The sequence below is a fragment of the Coptis chinensis genome, chromosome 3, assembly GCF_015680905.1.
Source record: "Coptis chinensis isolate HL-2020 chromosome 3, ASM1568090v1, whole genome shotgun sequence".
NCBI classification, from domain to species: Eukaryota; Viridiplantae; Streptophyta; class Magnoliopsida; order Ranunculales; family Ranunculaceae; genus Coptis; species Coptis chinensis.
This window is the reverse complement of record NC_141458.1, coordinates 13,068,437-13,091,470: the sequence shown is the minus strand read 5'-3', so window position 1 is coordinate 13,091,470 and position 23,034 is coordinate 13,068,437. Positions and strand designations below refer to the sequence as shown.

The window sequence follows — 23,034 nt, the reverse complement described above, 5'->3', positions numbered from 1 at the left end:
GTTTTGCGATTTAGTGGGGGTACTGGGCGTTTGTTTGGGCTTGGGCTGGAGGCTGCCCAATCTAATTGTAGTGGCGCCCAATACAGGACTCCTCTTCTATTGCTTGACAAAAATATTGTTAGGGGCATACAGATAAAAGATAGGCTTGACCTAGCTTTGATTCCAGGTAAAACACTTGTGCAAAAGAAATAGTATCATGAAATGACCACATTTTGTTTTTACTTGTTTGATTGTTAATTTTACAAAATGCAGTCGTCCACGCACATGATGCTGACGAAGCCTATAATACCCTTATGAAAGCTGAAGCAGCAAGGAAAGGTTTCAACAGCATCATTATTTCTTATACGACGCTGTGTTGCCAGTCATAAGACTTTTGAAGATGACTCCAAGCTTGAGGTTGATTCCAATTTTCTTTATGGCCCATCCTCGTTCAAGGCCAGCAACCATTGAAAGGTACAAATTTACAAAACAATTAAGAGTATTTCGATATTTTGACTGAAATAATATTGATATTTTGAATTAATTGTGGGTAGAGCTTTGGAGTTAGGGGACCATGACTACATCAAGTTGTGTTATGGCTCAGATAGGATTCCCTCTTTCAGTGGAATGGACTCGGTACAATTCAACACTATTTTAATTTTCAAGTGAGCGGTAGCGAACGTTTTTGAGTTAGGTTTGGAAAGTTTGGCAAAATGTTGTTTGTCTACTGTCTGTTTGTGCCCTCCCACCCACCACCCCCCCCCCCCCCCCCTCTATTCTTCTTCTTCTTCTTCATAACTCCTCTCTCTCTCTCTCTCCCAAGCCGACCTCTCCCCCGCCCACTACTCCCCCGTTCACGCCGAGGGTGTGAAAAATAAGACAAAACCATAACATATTCTAGCGACCCATTTGCTTGGTTGACGATTAGCTGCTTAATTCGCTGCAGAATTTTCTTTCATAAACAAAACTATTTTTGTGGAGAGACTAAAATAGTTTGATAGAGAGAAGAAAGATGAGAGATGCAATCAGTAGCGGCATAGAATCCATCATCTTGTTCATGTAGTAGCACAACTCACCAAACGCTTGAACCATCTTGTTCCGGCACTCTATAACCTTTCCTCCTTTCAAAGTCAATCTCTAACTCTTTATATCTCTGATTTATTATTATGATTTCTTTTTAAATTTTTCACTTAATCGTATAGGATTTTCGTTTAGAGGAATTAGTACTTGTCAATTGCCAAAATCTTCCCTCCCTCAGCAGGCAAGGCGAGTTTATTTTGTTTAATTTTGCCCAAGTATCTTTATATCTTTATTATAGTTTTTTAGCTCGAAAAGTTATTGGTATTGGTATGATGTGTTATTGAATTTGAGAAGATATTGATTTGATTTGATGAGGTGTTGGTGTCAGCTTTCATTGTTTGGTTTTGTTGAAAGTATACTTAAAATGGTTGGACTAAACAAAACAATGCAAAATTAATTAATTTTCTAAGGTGATAAAAACATTCATTCTAGTGTGGCAATGAAAGGCTAATTTATTAGGATTTGTTCATTTTGAGTCTTGAGAATTACGTGGGGTTGAGGAAAACAGAATCTTGCACGTAATGGAATCTTCTCTTACGGGCACTGAGTGAAGTTCCTTCGTCATGGACAATTTTGTAGAAGGTCTAATAGAGTGTTGTTGTTTATGCTTTGGATTATCTTCTTCTCTTAAATTGTCGGCAAAACCCATCTCTCCCTCTCTCTTCTTTCTCACCAATACCCATGTCTCTCTTTTCTCCACTCCTCCGCTTACACCCCCACTGCAATGTAGTATACTAGTAGTTTTGGGTTAGGCTACTTTTATATTTTCTATTGAACCACCTCAATTATGTATTTGGGCGCAGGCCATTCAAGTTTTCCCACATGAAGATTTGATGGATGAAGATCTCGAGGCCGAGACCAATGTTGGTAGTGAAGTGTCGCATACATCTTCCAACGTATGCACGATCTGCATGGAGAACGAAAGGAAAGCGGTGATCATCCCTGTGGCCATTTCGGAGGTTGTCTCTGGTGTCTCGAGGATGTCACTCATGGCACCGCATGCCCTTTTTGCCATGTAATAGTTGAGAGGGTTGTTAGGGTTTACCGAGTTTAGATTTCAATTGTATTTGTTGTTGTTAAGTAGATTGAACTTTAAACTGTTGTTGTAATACGTTATGCGGTTTACGGTGGGATTCTTTGACCTTCAAACACACATTCCATAATGTGTTATCGTCTGGTAGTTTCCTTTCTATTTTGGAATTTGATTAACAGGTAGAACTGTGCTAAATTACTCTTAACATGCTGTTTAACTTTCATGTTTGATTGGGTATTCAATTTTCTTCTTTTATGTTTATAACTCAAAAATAAAAAGAAAAATTAGTATATGTAGGTTCACAATGTAAGATTTGGCTTTGGGCCACCAAAAACTCAAGGCAAATACTGATTTGTAGGGAAGACATTAATTTTGTTCTCCTTTTCATATGTGTACGTCTTTCAATACACATAATTCCACACATGCATTATGATCACAAGGATTGATGTGAAGGCTAAAGGAAGGTAGCCTCCTTTGCCAAATTTGTATAGGACGGAACTCAAGTAGATCATTTCAACTGTCACAATTACTGATATATATAGCCCGGGCTACATAAAACAAAATTTTGCAACAAAATACATTATAGTTTTCGCTCACATTATGCATTGGGAGAGGATATATTCTCTCTAAATCTTGGCACTTAGAAAAAAAAAATGCACAGGGAAACAAAATTATAAAAGAGATAACAGATGTTTTTTTTATTATTATAGGGAGGGAATTAGAATAATAGATACACCCAAGACATAAACAAATTAAATTACAAAGACATTTTGAAATAACATAGAAAATGCAATATAATTAAGACAAGATTGTAGAAAGATCTTTAAGCTTTAAATAGTCTACCAATCCAAGCTTCTTTCTATTTATAAATAACCTCACATCGTCCTTCTCCACAACACAAACAATTATAGTTGTAGCAAACAACAAACCATAATTAAATGAAAATATAATGTCTTTTCTCAAGTCCAGTCTCCTCGTTATTGTAGTCTTGCTTTTTGCATCAGGTTTTTTCTCTTCTTCTTTTTTTTTCTCTCTTGTATAACTTTTATTTAGACAAGAACATGATGGTGTTTCGATTATATATATACCGAATGATTTTAACACATACAACAAAATATTTTATCGATCCCAGTGTTGGTTATTCAATTTCACAAAACTAAAGGAAAACAATAGATGCTGGAAAATTTTGCAATACGTAATACACCATTGTTTATTCTTGGAAATTAATATATAACGTGTTTTAGTGTAATATTTTACAAAATTCGAACTATATATGTATTGGGCGACATAAGCAATATAATGGATTAATAAATTCAACGTTTTACCATTCAAGTATCAGGTTTGTGTATCTAAAACAGTAAATAAGCGATCGAGCAATGTTGTGGAGAGTGTACACATGCATAATAGTGTGTGCATATGTGGTATACACATGCATAGTAGTGTTTGCATATGTGTTATGCACATATATAGTAGTGTTTACATGTGTATTATACACATACATAATGGTGTGTACATATTGGTATACACATGCAGTGCATATCATACATGCATAGTAGTGTTTATATATATATCGGTGTAGATGTAGTATTTGTTCGACTGAACTCGATTATGTTGAGCTGCCTACGTATCGAGTTCTTTAGTGAACTCAAATCAAGTCGGATGTAGTTCAAGCTTTTGATTAGTTGATTGGATGGGAGATGGAGATAGATGATCGAGAATATGGAGTATTGGCCTCCCTTGACAATGGAGAAGACGCCTCCTTTTATAGGCACAGATCCCCCTTTTGCACTGTCTTGATGATTATTTTTACTCCTTCCGTTACAAAGTAATGATCTCTTATTAATGATGTTGTTGACTAGCTTGCAGCGGTTACATTTCCTAGGTCGTTTGGACGACCTGACCTTAGGTCGTATGGCCACACGAGTGGTTGAGAGTGAAGGGTACTGACAATCGGATTGCTACTCTCAAGTCCTAACTTAAAAAATATCATCGACGACAACAATATCGAAATCGAGATAAATTACACGATTGATTAACATAAGATTCGAGATTTTGAAAAGGAAATTAAATTGTTGTTCAATTGCTTGCTTGTCGAATCGGTGTCGAAATTGACCTAATTATTCTTTAATTAACAATAACTTATAATTAGAAAGTGAAAAAGTATAATACAAAGTAAGAAGAATATTTGTTATGAGAGAATAAGATGTTTTCTCATATCTTAAATCACTAATCTCAATACACAAATCATTTAGCTCAAAGATAGAAATAATTAGATCTCAGATTTTACTAGTTGAAGTTTTTTTTGGTAGATAGAAAAAGTCATAATTGGTATTAATAAAAAATAATTTACTTACATCAGCTCAAAAATGTCTTTTTATACGAAATTATTAATGATTAATGCTGATGTCAGCCCATTTTGTTCTAAAACCATAATTATTGTTCACCCAGTACTCCTCGGAGCCGTAATTACTAGTCAATTTCTATGTTTGGGCCTAATTTTGTAGATATTTAATGATAGGAAAAAAGCCCAATGAATTTAAGAGTCCAGGTTATTTAGTGAGGATAGAATAATTTAGATGCCAATATGCCATATGATGTTTAGTTATTTATTTTCATTTTCACATTCAACATGAAGAGCATACTGGCTCTCTGTTCACACACAAAGCTTGGTACACACTACACAGTACACACAAAGCTCTCTGTACACCACACCACAAGCAAGAAACAACTTCGACCGGGTGAAACCAACGACTTATATGATGGACTACCAGGTTCCACATTATTTTAAAGAAGCACACTATGTCACATCATCTTCTTCTCCTAATTGCCTTTAGTAAAAGGGAGTCCACCTGGTCGTTTATAGTTATCATGGTGGGTACCTGTCCTAACTGTATGGGTACCTGTTCTATCTGTATGTGATACGGAAGGATCAGTATCGTCATAATTACTTGAAGTCTCAAAGTTGGTGTCATCATCTTTGTTGATATTGATTCTGCTCGCAGTATTTTCACTCTTGCTTTCTTCTACTGGTAAGTTTCCAACTTCTATTGGTAAATTGCCAACTGCAAATTTTGCGCCGGCAACACCCATTTTTTCGGAAGGATCATTTGCCTTTACATCATTGGTACCTCTAGGATATTGAAATTTACGTGCAGTCATGTAACCTAGCTTTTTCAAAGTTAACTGGGAAGTAGCCTCAGTTTTTCCATCAGCTGCCTGTACAGCTGCAAAGCCTACAAAGATCATGAATGCAATGGTTGCCAGGCGTAAGGACTTCATGATAAAACTGTAAGCAAAAAACAAAGAAACAAGTACCAACCCTATAAGCAAAATTATAGAATTATAGTTATGTATTTGAATTGACATACAATTATTTTAACTGAACCAAATATATATGGCATAGGCTGTACCCGCTTCGGTCCTCATCGCTTAGGACCGAAGTGTGTCCAAAGCAGCTGAGGACCACACATTTGGTATCCACATCAGCATTTTCACACAAAAGATCTTTAAAAAAAAAAAAATTTTAAAAACAAAAAATACCAAATGTGTGGTTCTCATCCGCTTTGGACTAAGCCGCTGAGGACCGAAGTCTTTTCCGTACCAGATCGAGTTTGCAAAATTCAAAATGTATGAGAGAAAATGGAGTTATATTGGCTTCAAATGGCCAGTATTTATAGAGAAACTTGTTGGCATTATTGTTGATAAAAAGGGTGACCGGCCTATAGTCTAGAGGCACTAAGACCACAACTGGGGGATCATGACATACAATCGCAATTGCGACAGTTGACTTTCTATATATATATATGCAGGTTCTGAGATCAATGAATATTGACTTAATTAAATTCGTAATTGAGATTTGTTATGAAGATAACATTTCTGATAACTTATTTAAATTAGACTGTGTTTCCATATAGATTAACTAATGAGTACTTGTGTGACAAAGTTAACGAAGAACCTCACCATATAACATTATCAGTACTTAAAACAGTTTGAATCACTAATGGTTTGTCTGGAAGGCTGAGAGATAATTGGTGTTGTCAAAAATTTACCATGGCATTATAGTAGCCAAAAGTTTAGCAATTGTTTATTGGGTTGTGACGACGAAAATATAGTCAACGCTTCCTCATTTACGTTTAGGCAAAGCATTGCGCGCCAGGTTCATTCACTAGAAAATATGTGAAGCTTGGTATGTTAGAGCAAGAGGCCTAGCTAGAGTATATTTTTATGGCAGGCATTCTTGTAACTCTACGAAACAATACGAAGGAAAATGTGAAAACTTTAAAAGCTCCCTCCAGAACATGACTCCATACATAGTATAAAATATCAGGATATGAGTATTTATCAATATTCAATTTCTGGATATGTATCGTGGATATATTCTTCTCTTTGGAGATATTTGATATTGTTTCACATGCAAATATCATTGATATATCTAAAATATCAACAAATATCGTAAATATTGTGGATACTTCTTGATATATCATAATACATTATTTATATTTATTTGAAATATAATGGTAAATATTATATAAAACTGTTATATATATAAAATATCGCTAAATATCTCTAAATATCTCCAAATATCACAAATATCGTCAAAATATTGCCAATATTTGCAGTCGTATATATCTCTGAACATATCGTGATATTTATATATCTTTCTTTGAAATCTGGATAGATATTCTTAAATATCGATATATCGGGATATTTTGTACTATGACTCCAGATATACTTTTTGGTTTTAAATCATAAACTGATTTTTGGTTTTGAGAACGTGTGGCTAATACGTACGTATGATATCAGACAATCACTCTTTATATACTCTTTCGAAATGTGTGAATCGCAATCCTATTTGGCGTGCTATTGTCCCTAATAGTTCATCACTAAGGGCATCTCCAATGGGGGGTGTAAAATTACACCTCCACCTAGGCTCCACGTAGGTGCCATTAGGATTTTACACCTTTAATTGTATAGTATTGTATAACTCATAAATATCCACACTCTATACTCTCCAATGGAAGAGTGTAAAAAAAATAGATTTTAAACTCGGACGTCACTTGGAGTGACGTCCGAGTTAAAAAATAAAGCTTCAAACGTGTGTTGAAGTGACGTCCGAGTTTTTAAGTTAAACAGACGTTATTTTAAGTGACGTCCGGACTTTTTATTAACTAATAGCGAGAGGGGGAATTCCTCACCCTCTCTATTAGCTAATAGACTATTACCTACGGTTTAGCACCCCCATTGGAGAGAATTTTTTGATATTTGAGGTGTAAAATTTACACTCTATACGGTTTACACCCCCCATTGGAGATGCCCTAAGATATCAGATCCATTCATAATTTTAGAGAACTAAGCATTGACCATTGAAGACTGTGTAAGAGCTACAAATCCTATTAAGTAGACAAACAGTTGTGCTCAAGCTAGTAGATGGGAGGACTTGTCATTGAAGGGCCCTGTATCGTCGTGACAAATTAAGTAATTAATTAAGAGTTTAAGACTTCATGATAAGAGACATGAAGGTGTTAATTAGTTGTGCGATGTTAAGTAGTGCAACCACCAATATACTCATACATGGTGCTGATGGTTCCAGCAGTTTCATTAGGGAGAATTCAGAATTGGAGATATGCTTCAACGAGTGTTTACTGTTCAGTAGTCTTCCATTTGCAGGATCTTACATACTAAAGATGAAATACGGAAGTGATTGGTTAGTCCTAAGGGTATGCCCGAATTCTAGCTACGCTAATTTTGTAACGTTGCAAACAGACGGAGGGGACGCTTAATATTGAAGTTTCCAAATTTTATATAACAAAGAAGGGTGGTGTGGGGCCGTAGGGCCTCCATCTTATGGTTCAAACACCTTCTCAACATTTCATGCTGTTTGTGACATGGCTAATCCAAGTTTTGTAAGGGTTTGTACAATTTGTTAAACTAAATCAATACTAAAGAACCTATTCAAAAATCACCCAAAAGTCAACAATTGCGGCTGGGCTTTTAAATTGTTGGGCCTCCAAATTTGACATGGTACTGCACAATTAGCTAGATTTTTTGTGGGCAGTTGGGTTTTTTTCATCAGGCTTCTATTTGGATCTGGCGTTGGGGCGCCGGCGATGCATATATGTGTTTACGGAGCGGATCTTGGCGTGGCCGGGGAAGGGCACATATATATCTTTGTCTGACGGGCAAATACTAGTCAAAGACAAAGAAAATTCTTTTCCAAAGAGCCCAATAGAGAAAAAGTTGTAAGGACAAATCTAGCCTTCAATAAGTTTAAAACCAACCTTATTCCAAAATCACTGAAAAGAACCGGGATAGTAAAAGGTAAGTTTACCCTCGCACAACCTAAAATAACTTGACGATTCTTGGTCTCATAGAAACAAAGGTGAAAAATGATAAATTTGATTCCACCAGTCAAGTCTGCTGCCCTGACTGGGAAGTAATCAACAATTGTGAGCATGACCCAAATGGCGGAATATGGGTTGCTTGGAATCCTTTTGAAGTTCAAGTTCAAAAACTTAAAGCAATTGACCAGTACATTCATGTCAAGGTAACTTTACATTCAAATGTTTCCTTTTAATTTACTATTATCTATGCAAGAAATTATAGTAATCACAGGAAGGAGCTTTGGAATGACATTACTTGCCTAAACCCAAATGCACAATCTTGGTGCTTGATGGGTGACTTTAACAACGTTACGAAGTCTGAGGAGAGAATAGGGGGAGCCCTAGTAGATCCTCGCGAGACTGAGAATATCATTGACTTTTTTCAAGCAACTGGACTCTCTGATCTCAAGTTTGTTGGTCACTTTTACACTTGGTCAAAAACGCAAGAAGGAGAGAACAGAATCATGACTAAGATTAACTGATGCATGGTAAACTCTTATTGGCTTGGTACTCATGCTGACACTGAAGCAGACTTCATCTCTCATACAACCTCTGATCACACTCTAGCCTTAGTCAGATGGCATAGCTTTGTGAAAAAGACCAAGTCCCTTTCATTTCTTTAATGGCTGAGTCTATCATCCTGAATTTATGGAGATTTTAAAGGAAACATGGGAAATAAGAGTTGATGCAAACCTAATGTACATTTTTCTTCAAAAGCTCAAAGCTAGTTCTTAAACTTAGGCTCAAAAGCTGGACCAAGCTTCATTTCTCCAGCCTGCATGCCAGAGTAGAAGCTACAAAGGAAGAGATCCACCGTATACAGAGGCTACTACAGTTGAATCCACTAGATCACAATCTTGCAAGAAAGGAGAAAAAAGTCATGGAACTCTATGGGGAACTTGCAAGAGCAGCAGAACTGGAAATTAAACTAAAAACATCACATGATTGGTTCGTACAGGGTGACAAGGGAACTTCTTACTTTCATAACTGCTTGAAAGAAAAGAAACACAAGAGAGCTATCTGGTCCATAACTGATAAGGAAGGCAACATTGTCAACACCCAGCCGCAAATCATAAATGCTTTCACTGATTTCTACAAAGACATGATAGTCACCAATGCCAGCATAGATGTACACCCTGACTTCTTCCACAATCTTACAGTCAAGGATTCACTCATCAATGATCACATCCTAGATGTAGACATCAGTCCTGAAGAAATCAAGCAAGCACTATTCTCGATGGATGACACTAAGGCTCCCGGGCCTAATGGCTTCAATTCCTTCTTCTACAAATTTTGCTTGAGTATTGTTGGGCATGACTTCACAAATGCGATAATAAATGTCTTCAATGTAGGGAAGATGCCAAGAGGAGTAAACTCAACACTCCTATGTCTCATTCCAAAGAAAGCAAGCACAGCCACTCTCTGTGACACATTTCAGACCCATAGCATGTTGCACTATTCTTTATAGATGCATCACAAAAGTCATTACCAATAGACTGAAGCCTGTCATCTCTGATCTAGTCTCTTCCAATCAAACTGCCTTTATCCCTGGAAGGAGTATTCAGGACAACTTATTACTCTCTCATGAGCTTATCAGAAGCTATGAAAGGAAAAGGCTGTCACCTAGATGCACCATCAAGCTTGACATTCAAAAAGCTTTTGACATGGTGAATTGGGATACTATACATTACATGCTGGTAAAACTTAACTTTCCTCCAAGAATGATAAGTTGGATAGAGCTATACATCATGAACCCCCACTTCTCTCTTCTCATAAATGACTTTGTTGAAGGTTTCTTTCAAGGAAAGCGGGGTTTAAGGCAGGGGGGGTCCACTCTCACCTTACTTGTTTGTAATTGTCATGGAGATCTTGGGTTGTCTACTCACTCAAGGCATAATTCTGAACTCCTTTAAGTTGCATCCTAAGTGTAAAAGGATCAAGCTAACTCACTTACGTTTTGCTGATGATGTCATGATTTTTTTGCAAAGGAGACTCTCAATCAGTCATTGCTATCAGGGACATTTTGGAAATCTTTTGCAACAGCTAGCCACAGGCCTATCTATGAACACTTCAAAAACTACAATTCTAGTTGGAGGACTAAATGATGAAGAGGCCTCAAGTCTTGCAAATCTTCTAATTAACAATTCAAGTGATTAAACCTCCCATCACTTATCTTGGAATCCCATTGGTATCATCTCACTTGAGCATTATTAAGGACTGTCAGCCTTTGATTAAAAAGGTCACATCTAGAATAACAGACTGGAAAGCGAGGCTACTCTCTCATGCAGGTAGAGTTGAGCTCATAAGGTCTGTCCTCACCTCGTTTCAAGTCTACTGGTCCAAAACTTTCATCATGCCTCAGGCAGTTCTTAACCAGATTACTAGCATATGTGCTAAATTCCTATGGAGTGGACCCTCAATGACAAGGAAAATGCATCAAGTAAGCTAGCACACTATATGTCTGGCAAAGGAGGAAGGAGGCCTTAATATCATGGTCCTACACAAATGGAATAAAGCTGCAAATTGTGGACTAGTCAATAGAATTGCATCAAAGCAAGAATCTGTGTGGGTTCAATGGACCTATGAACAACACATCAAGAAGAAGCACTTTTGGACAATGCCAATTCCACAAGACTGTTCATGGGCATGGAGGCATATCTGCATACAAGAAAACTAGCTGGAAACTTCATCTAAACTAGGATAGCAGATGGTACCACTACATACCTTTGGCATGACTTGTGGTATACAAGTGAACCTCTCCTCCTCTGGAACCGGCAAGCCCCTCACAAAGATGGGGAACTCTATTTCCTCTTGATACTAAAGTGCAAGCTCTAATCTCTAATTGCGTGCGGAACTCCCTCGCTAATCTCATACAAGACCTAGAGCTGCGAACTAAGATTCTCTCCATTGACATTAACACGGCAATGCAACAGGATCTTGTAGTCTGGACCCCCTCTCACACAGGTGCTTTCACTACAAAATCGGCATATGAAGTAATCAAGAAGAGAGCCATAGGGTAAGATGGAAACTTCGTGCATCCAAGAAACTCCTTCTGTTCATGGTCCCTCTTCTCGGGCTCAATCCAAACTCAGGACAAACTAATGCATAAGAAAGTGCTCACTTTTTCACAATGCATATTCCAGGCAAAACAAAGCAGGAAAACTCCAAGCACCTCTTCTTTGAATGCCCATATTCAAAACAAGTCTGGAATGATGTTAAAAACTTCATGGGGTTGTTAACAGATGCAAGGAACACGAATAGATAATGGTCCAAGATCTTGTGGCGAGTTCATAAACTGCACAAAAGCTGAAATTGTGAAGGCCTTTATCATTAACTAAAAAGGTGGAAATGGGCGGCCGAAATTCGGAAAGATTTGAACATCTTCAGACATAAGCTCATGAAGTTGCTCTAAATGTCATTAGAGCTACCAGGCTGTATTTGCAAGCTGAACTCAAGGAAGTGGCCGATACAGCGCAAACTCGAGAATTCTTGCAAAGAATTGGAGTGACAGCAAGTATGAAAGGGAGAACCCTCACCAACTACACCTGGATGAAACCTGATGGAGATGTTCTAAAGCTAAACTCGGATGGGTCAGTAACAAATGACAATACTGGATTTGGAGGAACGCTATGAGATAGTAATGGAGAAGTAAGAATGGCATATACAGGAAGCAATGGGCCTCGCTCAGTCCTGTTTCAAGAGCTTCAAGGTATAAAATATGGACTCCTTGGGAGTCTACATCTCTCCATTACCAAGATCATGGTAGCATCCGATTCACTCAATGCCATCCAGATATTGAACCAGGCAGTACAACCACCTTGGAACTGTCTCAACATTACTATGGAGATAAGGGAGCTAAAGACAAAGTTTCGGCTGATAACTTTCCACCATGTCTATCGTGAGACAAACAGGGCAGCAGATCACCTAGCCTCACTATGACACTCCCTCCCTAGCACTGCACCAAAAAGATACATGTATTTTTTTTCCACCCTTTGATGACTGCCTGTCCAAGATTATAGAAGAGGACAAAAATGGAAAAATGTACTCAAGGTTATCTTAAATAATACAGGTTAGGGTCTGCCATAACCCACACTTATTTTTTTTTTTTAAATCCTAAAAAAACAGCCGCCCCTCAACTAAAATGACCAAACTTATTTGGTAATAGGTAAGCACAAACAATATGCATATACCAAAACGACATAAAGGTAAAATCATAAATAAATAATTATTTAACTATTTCAAATCCGGGATATTTAATGTATGTGCCGTTTTGGGTTATTTGCATTTGAAAAGTGTTTTTTTTTAGTGATTTTGAAACCGGGTGTAGTGTTCTTAACCCGAAATTGGTTTTTTTTTTAAATTTCTTGTTTTATTTTATTTTTTGTAAGAGCATTCCCAATCCCAATGCAAGTCATTTTTTTTCACCTCCACGTAGGACTATTTCCTTCTTTGCTACCTTTGTGATGAAAAACAAGAAAATGTTGCCCAATGCAGAGGTGACTTTAAACCTCAGACGGAATGTTTGATTCCATCTGAATGTAAAAAAAAAAAAACGGCCAGTAAGAATGAAACATCACGTCCTAAAAAAAAAAAAACGTGGGACAGGATGAAAACATTCTGTCCAAAAAAAAAACACGAGACAGAATAAAAAGTTCAGTCCGAAACTGACAACTCAATGACAATCTCGGTAGTAACTACTACCCTCGTTGTGACTTAGTTACAAGTCACCGTCATTGTCACCCTTGCATTGGACAAGTGTTTTCTGGTCCACAAAGGTAAAAACTCTCAATTTTCCCTCATAGTGACTTGACTTGCATTGGGAATGCTATAATTAAAATTTATTGATTAGGATATATAAGAAAGAGAAAAAAGAGTACAAATGTGAGTGAGGAATCAGAGGATCTCACTAGTGGTGTGCCCCGAGGTATATAGTGAAAGACCACTACATCAAACCCCGTTCTAAAGACCTCCTTTTAAAGTTTAAACACTTAGGCCCCCATGGCAACCCAAATACAAGCTCCCAATTGACTACCCATACGCTAGCAAACGTTAGATCAGGGGGGATAAATACAGTTAGTCTACATGATCATTTTCATCATCCTCCCCTAATAGACTAGTCAGTGTCCAAATCAATCCCCACATTATGCTCAATCCCACACTTCTTGCTGTTATTTCCATGTATTTCCCTCAAAAAAAAGTCTAAGACCTAATCTTCCCATTTCCGATGATATCCCCAAAGCCCCTGCTAGTGGCACAACCATGTACTTGATCAAATCACGATTGTCGTCAGTATTTTGACAAATTCTCCTAGCAATATCGCTCACATTACCTTCGTTAAGATTTTCATTTTGCGTCTTTTGAAATTTCTTGTTAGAACAAGGACACCATTTTTCTACTAGATACTAGAAAACCCACCACCCAAACTTCACAAAATCGGAACCTCAGGCTATCAAAAACAACCTCTGGTTTACTGCAGAAAAAACCCAACCTGAAGAATCAGAAACTAAGGAGAGAATGAGACACATTAGGCGTTTCAAGTTTCAAGTTTCAAGTTTCAAGCTAAGTCATTGCATCCTTCACTGTGAGAGAGATGCGCACATCTATTAGCAAATCATAAAAATTTACAAGCCATACATGGCGGCTGATTTCACACCAAAATAGTCAGAGTCAATTGGAACCTGGTACATTATAAAGAATCATGTAAACACACGTTTCAGGTAGAAAAGAAAAAAAATTATTTTTCCCGATGTAACAGTAAAGAGATTTAAAATTGGAACCTGATACATTATAAAGAATCATGTAAACACACATTTCAGGTAGAAAAGAAAAAAATTACTTTTCCCGTATACATACTTCCTCGGATTTCTATGTAACAGTAAAGAGATTTAAAACTGGCAATTGTGATCAGACTATATCAAACCAAAAATAATGAACATGCTTTTGATAGACTCTGAACGTACAACAAAAAGAATAAGGATGTGTAACTCTGTCATGTCAACTTCAAGTCAATATGGATTCCAACCAATCTGATGTGAATTCATATGCTACAAATGTCACTGCACCAGCAGGTGCAGCTTTGATAATTGAAGGGACAATGCCCTTGTAAAGGCCAGCCCAACCCTCAGCCTGCAAGATTCTACGTAAAGCATCGTGCATGCCTCTGTACGCACGGTGCTCCACTCGAGCACCGTACTTTGGGTGTCTCTGTAGACCTTCAATCTGCAGCCACAAGGAGAGCGAGATAACTTAAAAACATACTCTCCCCGCAGAAGAGTGCAAAAGAACAAAAGATTAGTAATTATCCATCCAAAAGAAGAACTCATGTTAGTTTTAAAGCACAGACACATGCTCCATAGAGCAAAATGTAGGGCAACCACGAGAATAACTGTTCATATATGAATGAGTGGGGGGAGAAAAATGAATGAGTGGCAATGAATCGAATAAGAATGCGTACATCCAGAGAAGTTCATGGGTAGTCCCTTCTAAGTATACATACTAATTCATAGTTCCTTGAGAAAGTTTAGCCATGTGCAGCGTACAGCCGTAAACAACTAACAATCCTAATCCGATTGGTAAGGTTGCAGATTCCAAAGAGCAGGATGGTTTTTCTTTTTTGGGACCTATGCAACAGTCAAAAACATTTCAATAAAGCATCCAACACAATGAAATGCCAAAAGTTGAGGCATATAACATTTAATATGCCAGTGTGTCGGTATACGGATTTCTTTTTAAATATGGAGTTTCAATGTTATCGCCAAGAACAAAACTCTGCACTTAATTGTTGAACCACACACACACAGACACACAAAAGATAGGGTCCTCGTAATGGTGTATTGACCATGTTAGCAAGCACATCAGCTCACCAGTATTCGATTAAATACAGATCGTGGAAAATCAAACACGTGTTCATGATTAGCAGTTTACCACACAACAAAACATGACATGAAATATCACAAGGATAAAATTTTCAATGTTGTTTCTTGGGGCTGTAGAATACTATTAGTGGGGTATTAATTGGCCAATATTCACTACGCATATGTTGGAGAATGGAGATTTACCTGGAACCTCTTCTTGACTACATCGAGTGGATGACATACAGCTTTTGTGCATGTTCCAGCAGCTAAGCCACATAGGAAGAGCTGGAAACTCGAGAGACTATCATCTGACTGATCTGTACTAAGATTAGAATGTCTGAACTTGTTCCATCCCTACAAGTAACATATATAGTGCTATCAGGGATTATTCATTCAGTAATGCATTATATCTTGGCAATATGTTGAAACATGCACCGTTTCTTAAAGAAGAATTTAAACGCGCTGGTATTAGGCACCAAAACATATCCTATTAAGTGCAAAAGGAGAATGTCTAAGTGTGAATGTCCTGCCCCAAAACAACAGACGGACTATACATAAGCGAAACTTTTGGATCATGAAAAAACTACATGGTCGCCATGTATCCTAAGTTTTTTTGTTGTACCATGTGCCATTATCTGTTCTGTTGTATTCCAGTTCAACTAGTTCAAAAGAATACCACAATATTGAATTTATCAAAAGAATACCACACTATATTGAATTTATTAGAAAGTGACAGTGAAGTGATAAATATTGAGAGCAAAACAGTATCATCTTTTTTATCTTTCCCTTTGGGCTTTCCGTATGGATTCATTGGTCCTATCCTATGTACTTATATAAAGAGAGGTGTGGGCGCAAGCCCTACACAAATAAGGAGGAAAATACATCATACCAAAAATGCAGATGGCACCACATCAGCTTGAAGAACAATGAAATTAATAATACATAGAGCCTAAAATAGTTGAATATATTTTAAGTCATCTTGAGGGACATTCTTGAACTAACTTCTACATAGGCACTGTAGGGGATTTTCCGAGTATCCCCGATCCTCCTTGTGCCTTGTGATTCAGAATTTTTTCTTGATAGAGAAGGGATGCGATGATTTAGTGTTCAGGGTTGAATCGTCTGGCGGCTACCTACGTATCTTCTTGTTTATTTAGAATAATGAAACCCTATTTTGCGTAGTTCCTAAGAGCGAATTCCTATTGTTTATATAGGAAGAGCCTTGAGAGTCCTAGGGTTAGGGTTAACCTCACCGCTTGTGAATTCCCTTCCATCTTTGGACTCTGCCTTCCTATTAGGAATCCTCTCCTTATGGAAGTCTGAATCTAGATCATATCTTATTAGAGGTAGGTTTTCTTATTGGTCATAATATCCCATCGTATATGGGAAGATTAGATCTAAAAGGTAATTCTTAAAGATATGTCATTCTGATTCTGATTAGATCTTTATCGGCCCTAACGACTTGAGAATGGTATATTCGTAATGCTGATCACGCGTGACCATCACATGCTTACTTTACACACTCATGATAAACACGAGATAACTTAATCCCAGAACTAATTCGATGGTTCTCGTCTTATTCCAGGTATCCATAGTCCTAGGTCATTTCCCATCCACGTGTCATCTAATCAATGACAGGAAATCCCCCTTACAAGCACCATGAACAAATTGCTTCTAAAAGGCACAAAAGAATAATGGGTGGCAAACCTTAGTGCTGAGGTACATATATGTTGGACATAACTTTGTGGAGCATGCAGTACTTAACCATGCCTCCTCAAATTATTTTGTTTCATGACCAATGAATGTGAACTTGAGTCTACATTAATACTCGGTGAATGTTATCAAATAATAATTGACTGGACTAAATGTTTAAACAGGACGTTTGACAATTAGCCGTACATTAAATTCTAATGTATGAGTAGCTCAACCTGTAATATGTTATATCAATGGATGCCCATGCTTATGGATCTAGACAAGGGTGCCTCAGATAGCTTTAATTAAGTTGGGTTAAATGCTTCAAGAAATATAAAGTTGGTTAAGCTGCCACCGCCAAAAAAGATGAACTATTCATGAGGTAGTAGCACTTCTTACCAATTGTACTAAAATTGATTAAAAAATCGAAGTACATAATAATAGTATAATACAACGATAGAACATTACCATGGTCCAACGCTTGAATGTGTCATAGGTCCCAAACTGCAAACCAGCATATGGAATTATCTCAACCAGTGTGGGCGTCAATCCAGCGTATAATCCTGGAATGCCACGTGCTTTGACTATATCAAGAAATGCAGCCCTCATTGTAGAATACACCTGTGAATAATTAAGACACTAATTATTGTCCTCACAGTCATACGAAGCAATTGTATACAGATGGTAACTTGTGAGTTGTATAATGGTGATAACACATATCAGAGCAGACCAAACTAATGAAAAATTGTTAATTCATATATCATAACAATAGATGCCACACGTACATGACCGGGAACTTAAGCTAAGCCCTTGTCAGCCAACAACAACATCTGATTGAACAAAAGTCTATCGAAAGTCCAGAAGCATGTCATATAAGCCACTACATTGCATATCACAATATTTTATCGCCATATAGTTGCTGTATAATAATTCTAGTATCTTTGCAAAGCCTCCAAAGATTTGTAAATCCCTTTCCCAACACCACAACCATATGGCAAGGGATGAGACCCTCTAACCCACCCCATATGGCTAGCCAAACCTAAAACTAAGTCAAATAACTACATTCTGTACTTCTGCTCTCTTTTTCTTCATTGGTAACTAACTATCTTCCGCTACAGGCTCTCTGTCTCCTCTCTCCAACCTCGATAACCACTTACCCAATATCGTAAGATTAAACTCATGCATGTTCCCTCAACCAAGACCACCTACTTGTTTACACAAGCACATCCTCTTCCAACTCTTCAAAAGGTAAATATGTCTCTCTTTAGTGTCATCTCCTATGAGAAGAGGCCTAATATGGCAATCCACATTGTGAACTAATCTTATTAAAAGTTTGGAAGCCATACTTTCCATCAACTTCAATATCAGTTATCAGGTTATCTCGGGCCACATATTTATTATTTCTCTTTATCGATAACCACAGATTATTTATGATCTAGCAAGAGTATATTCTAGGTGTTTGTGGTATATACAATAATAATAATAAACATCACTTATCAAAAAAAAAAACATCAAATGTTTCTTACTTCCTATTTTTTAATCACAACAATAAATACGGAAAGTTATGGGAGGAGTATATGATGTCACTTTATGCATTTGAAAAGAATACCTTGGGCTCACCCTGTGATGCTAATAAGGTTCGCAGGAGATCAAATGGATATGATCCAACAGTTGCTGCACATCCAGCTAATGCTCCACTTAAGTAAGATAGATACGGACTTAAGTGAATATGATCCTCTGCATCATAATAACAGCATAGTTAGGCCGTGATAGATTGAGATGAATTGCAATGCAAAATTCTGAACTCCCTAATTAAACTCATCAAGCCCTGCCTAACAATCTCTGAGTATCTTTTGAGGGGGTGTCTTTGCCTAGGGAGAAGGTGGTGTTGACCATCAAGGCTCTACTTTGCTTCTGGCTGCGCATTTATGATGAGTTCCGGACGATACCTTTTGAGAGTTATGTCTGTAGATGGGAGTCCATTATGCTATGAGGACTCCCATAGAGGTTTTTCATTTTGTTTCTTTTTCTCTGGTTTCTTTCCCCTTTGGTTCTTTTCACCATTCTTGTTTGTATGCATAAAGATATCTCATCCTTTTTTATTTTAATTTTAATATATACACCTTTACCGAGTAAAAAAACAATCTCTGAGTATCTAGTTCTTTCTGTAACAAATAGGGAGGTTATACGCAGTGGTGATCTATCCCCACGTACCCAGAGATCACCTTCCTCAATGACTCAATCTTTCTTTCATCAAGGAAGTAAAAGTCATTGCATATGTATTGGCATATCAAGCACGGTCCTAGACAAGATTCCTAGAGTCACATAAAACTCCAACAGTTCAACATTCACCAAAGTAATCGTATGCGGCCCTATAAACCTCCACCCTTCTTCTGCTCCCTTCATTTTCTCCTCCTTGACACAGCCTCCGTCTTGGCCCTGCAGCGTTCGCCGCCTCTGCCAACCTCCTCCTTAACACAACCTTCTTCTTTGCCCTTCACCATATGCAGCCGCCAATCCACTCCTCCTTCACGCAGCCTTTCTTCTCCCTTCACTGTTCGCCGCCTCCAGAAGAAATCAGTCCTCACTGCCTCTCTGTATACTAGTATTTCATGTTAAAAAGGGAGCATACCTGACTTGGATGAACCTGATGCAAAGGCTTTCAGTTTGTGCAGCACAGAAAATTGTATGGCACCATAAGGCATGACCATGAGAAGTGCTGGAACATTGCCTCGCCAAAAACCCTGTAAGAAGGAACTTTATTAAAAATAGAAGAAAATAAATTATGTCTGGGAGAGAGAGGATCTTCTACAGACATGATATTTTTTTGATTACTGAATAAAAATTATATTATTAAAGGAAGAACATCCCGTACAAGAAAGTGTGAGATTCTAGCAAAGAACAACTCCAGTAAAATACTATACAACATTTAAATCCCCTAAAGTTTGATAACCAAATATAATGAGTTGTGATCACATTATACAAATCCTCAAAATAGTATATTATGTCTCTCAAACCAAACACACAAACAAATGTATCTCTAATGGCATTCCGCACACGTTTTCCAACCAATGAGAGTGTCTCTGGAACCCCACCCCACTTCCCTTAGATGTGGGCAATCGAAAAGAACACACACCAACAAGAAAAGTGAGCAATACAAAACAGCACAACACATAGATGTACGTGGAAACTGTAGCAGGTAGGGAAATCACACCAGATCCACCATGCTCAAAGGCAGATACGAAACACAGAAACTATCACCCTCATATAAAAGAAGAGAACTATAAACATGGCCACTTATTGAGGGGAAGATGTAATAGATACAAAAAACTTATAAGCCTGCTTACATATAAAACACGTTAGCTGATTATCACTCAATAATGGCAGCAATCATGTTCTACTATTAAAAATTTGTAAAAAGTTATATTTTTTGTAGAAGTACAGGTCATAAAATGGCATGCTCTATAAAAGTAGCAAATAGATACTAGAAGAAAAAAAGAGCCTAGTGTAGATGAAACAAAGCAAAAAAAATCGCTAACATACATAGAACAATATGTTGAGGCAGAACAAATCACTTATATTTATAGAACAACATATTCAATACCTTTAAACCTTCCTCCCGGAAAATGTCTTTAGTTGCTTGCCCCATCCCAGTATACTTTGATGGTCCATATACATCTTTACGAAGTAAATGCCATGAAGAAGTGGGCTCTAGTTGAACCTGTTACAATAAATGCAAAACTAAGACTATGCAATGCCTATTGAGGATAGAACTTTAAACGTCCACATAACTCATAGAATACGCAGATGAAATAACTATCATCAAAGTAACCAAAGTAACTAGACTATTATTAACCAAATGAATGGCCCTTTCTCTTTTAATCTGCGAAATCATAATGTCTATGCTTATATCTCTTCTGTTGGAGGAATTAGCAATGGACATGCCGATCCACAATTTGGTATGGAACCGTCACTCCCATCTTGGAGTTATCTGTAATAGAATCAGGTCCTTCCTGATACTGTAATTTTCATTTGATCGGTTCTGTTCACGTGTTGATGTAACATTGATCAATTTACAAACAAAATAAATGTGTCAGCTTCCGTGGTCCAATGCTGACAAAAGAGCAGTAACAGCTGAACCACCTATTCCTAATATATATAAACATTACTGCAAATGATACTCATACACTAAAAGCAACTATACCTCAGTGAAAATACATACGGTCATAGTCTGAAAGAGTAAAAGAAGTCTCCTTAAAACTAGTACCCAGCAAACATTAGACAATTAAATCTCAATATATAAACTCATAAACGACCTCATACTCTCAACATAAATCCCATTTCTAAGTTAATACCAAAGTTCAATGGTATTACAACATGACATGCAAACAAACATCAAATACAATAATCCAGAACTGACCTGAAATCTAATCTTGATAACATCAAGTGGGGACGTAACAGTACGAGAAATCCCACCAGCGATAGCGCCAGCAGCAGCGTCCATAAACGCGCGTTTTAGCTGCCCCGGCTCTTCCATCACCTCAAATTAATCTAACAGCCTTATTACCCAAATATAAGACAGACACACAACACCACAAATCAGTATAAAATACTACTAAAACATATAATCATGTTATAACAAACCATAAAATCTGGTAAAAATAAAATGTTACCTGACATGAAGGAAGAATGAAAGAAATAGAAAAGCCGCCATGGGTTGGTGAGAGATATTTTTTGGCGGCTATTGAGAAGTGGTCAAAGAATGAAGGGTGTTGGGTAAGGTGGGGAAGTGAGTGCGGGTAATGGAGTTAAAAATAAAAGAATGGCCTTTTTTTTTTTTTTTTTTTTTTTGTCAATGGAATTCAAGACTACTTTTTTTTTAGGGAGTGGAGAGACCTCAAAAAGACATGGTCGGAGAAAGTTTTCAATATATCGGGAAATGTATGCGATATATATGTGTATATCGAAAGTCTCGATGAATATTGTTTGTCTTTTATCGAGACATCGTCGGTAATGTTATGTGGAAAACTGGAAAATAATAAGACCATCGTCAACGCGGGCTGCCCTAAAAAGTTTTGTCACGTATCAGCGTTTTTTTTGCAGAAAATTGGGTATAGGTACACAGACGCAAATTTCTTATGTTCAGAGGAAATAGCAAACTTTTTTTTTGTTTTTCCTCCATAAAAGCGAAATTTGACATCCGTCTCAAATTGATTTGACTTTTACAATTTTGACCTCTTTTATTAGTCCCAACTAAAGAAGCCAACTACCAACAAAAAAAACTACTTAACTAAATCGATTCCAAAAGAGTAGTCGGTTAATCAAAATAACTAAAATTCATCCAAAATCTACAAATTTCCAATAAAAAGTGAGATGAATTTCTGAGAGACCAAAACAATGTGGAAAACATCAACTTCAAAAGCGGAAAAAATGTATGTTGATTACAACTAATTTCAATACGGCTTTAACAATTTAAAATGCATCTCGATAATTTTGAATATCATGTTTAAAACTTTGTTTGATGTAATTCAAATTAATGAAATTGTGCGAAAAGGACAAATGGTTTTTTTTTATAAAGACAATTGTATTATTTGATTGCGACATCTTGGAGCAATACACGCACCCTTGCACGATGAGTGGCCTCGATTGACACACACACCTACCTACAAGGTTGCGCACATTAGATTTTCAGATATTTATTTGTGGAAGAAATTGGCAGTTACAAATGAAAGGGTAAAAGGAAAAATAAGAAGTTTTAAAAGCAGTTAATACACCCAAAAAGTGACATGTTGTTAAAATTGGAGTAGAATCAAAAGATAATATTGGTCTTTCTCTAGACAAAAAGACACTAAAAAAGTGTCTAGAGCCCAATTCTGTTTTTGTGGGTTTCTATTCGAGGGAGCGGGAATAGTTGTTTCGTTTCAATTTAAATATATTAGTTAGGCCAAAAAAATCCGGCTCCTTTTAATTTGTTTATTTTAAAATTAAAAAGTTATGGACAAAGAAAAACTTGACC

General features: G+C 37.1%; 1 protein-coding gene and 2 long non-coding RNA genes across 3 annotated transcripts; 1 reads left to right on the top strand and 2 right to left on the bottom strand.

The window, feature by feature from the left end:
* The first annotated feature begins 756 nt into the window (after positions 1–756).
* Positions 757–2,211, top strand: LOC147508039 (uncharacterized). Its single transcript, XR_015216286.1, has 2 exons — positions 757–1,108; positions 1,863–2,211. It is a non-coding gene; the product is annotated as an uncharacterized LOC147508039 (long non-coding RNA).
* Positions 2,212–4,663: 2,452 nt separating this feature from the next.
* On the bottom strand, positions 4,664–5,713 carry LOC147508038 (uncharacterized). The gene is made up of 2 exons (XR_015216285.1): positions 5,503–5,713; positions 4,664–5,378 (listed from the first exon to the last, which is right to left on the bottom strand). It is a non-coding gene; the product is annotated as an uncharacterized LOC147508038 (long non-coding RNA).
* An 8,520-nt stretch (positions 5,714–14,233) lies between these two features.
* On the bottom strand, positions 14,234–21,936 carry LOC147508037 (mitochondrial thiamine diphosphate carrier 2-like). Its single transcript, XM_086600655.1, has 8 exons — positions 21,692–21,936; positions 21,439–21,577; positions 20,623–20,739; positions 19,651–19,762; positions 18,628–18,755; positions 17,487–17,639; positions 15,531–15,680; positions 14,234–14,691 (listed from the first exon to the last, which is right to left on the bottom strand). The coding sequence occupies exons 2-8, from the start codon at positions 21,553–21,555 to the stop codon at positions 14,473–14,475; spliced, it is 996 nt and encodes a 331-aa protein (XP_086456781.1). The 5' UTR covers positions 21,556–21,577; positions 21,692–21,936; the 3' UTR covers positions 14,234–14,472.
* Between the last annotated feature and the right edge of the window lie 1,098 nt (positions 21,937–23,034).

Coding starts and splice junctions, on each gene's coding strand:
- LOC147508037 (XM_086600655.1), bottom strand. CDS start 21,555: ATGGAAGAGCCGGGGCAGCTAAAACGCGCGTTTATGGACGCTGCTGCT. Junction 19,763..20,622: donor TCCGGGAGGAAGGTTTAAAG/GTATTGAATATG, acceptor TCCTTCTTACAG/GGTTTTTGGCGAGGCAATGT. Junction 15,681..17,486: donor CATTCAAGCGTTGGACCATG/GTAATGTTCTAT, acceptor TGTTACTTGTAG/GGATGGAACAAGTTCAGACA.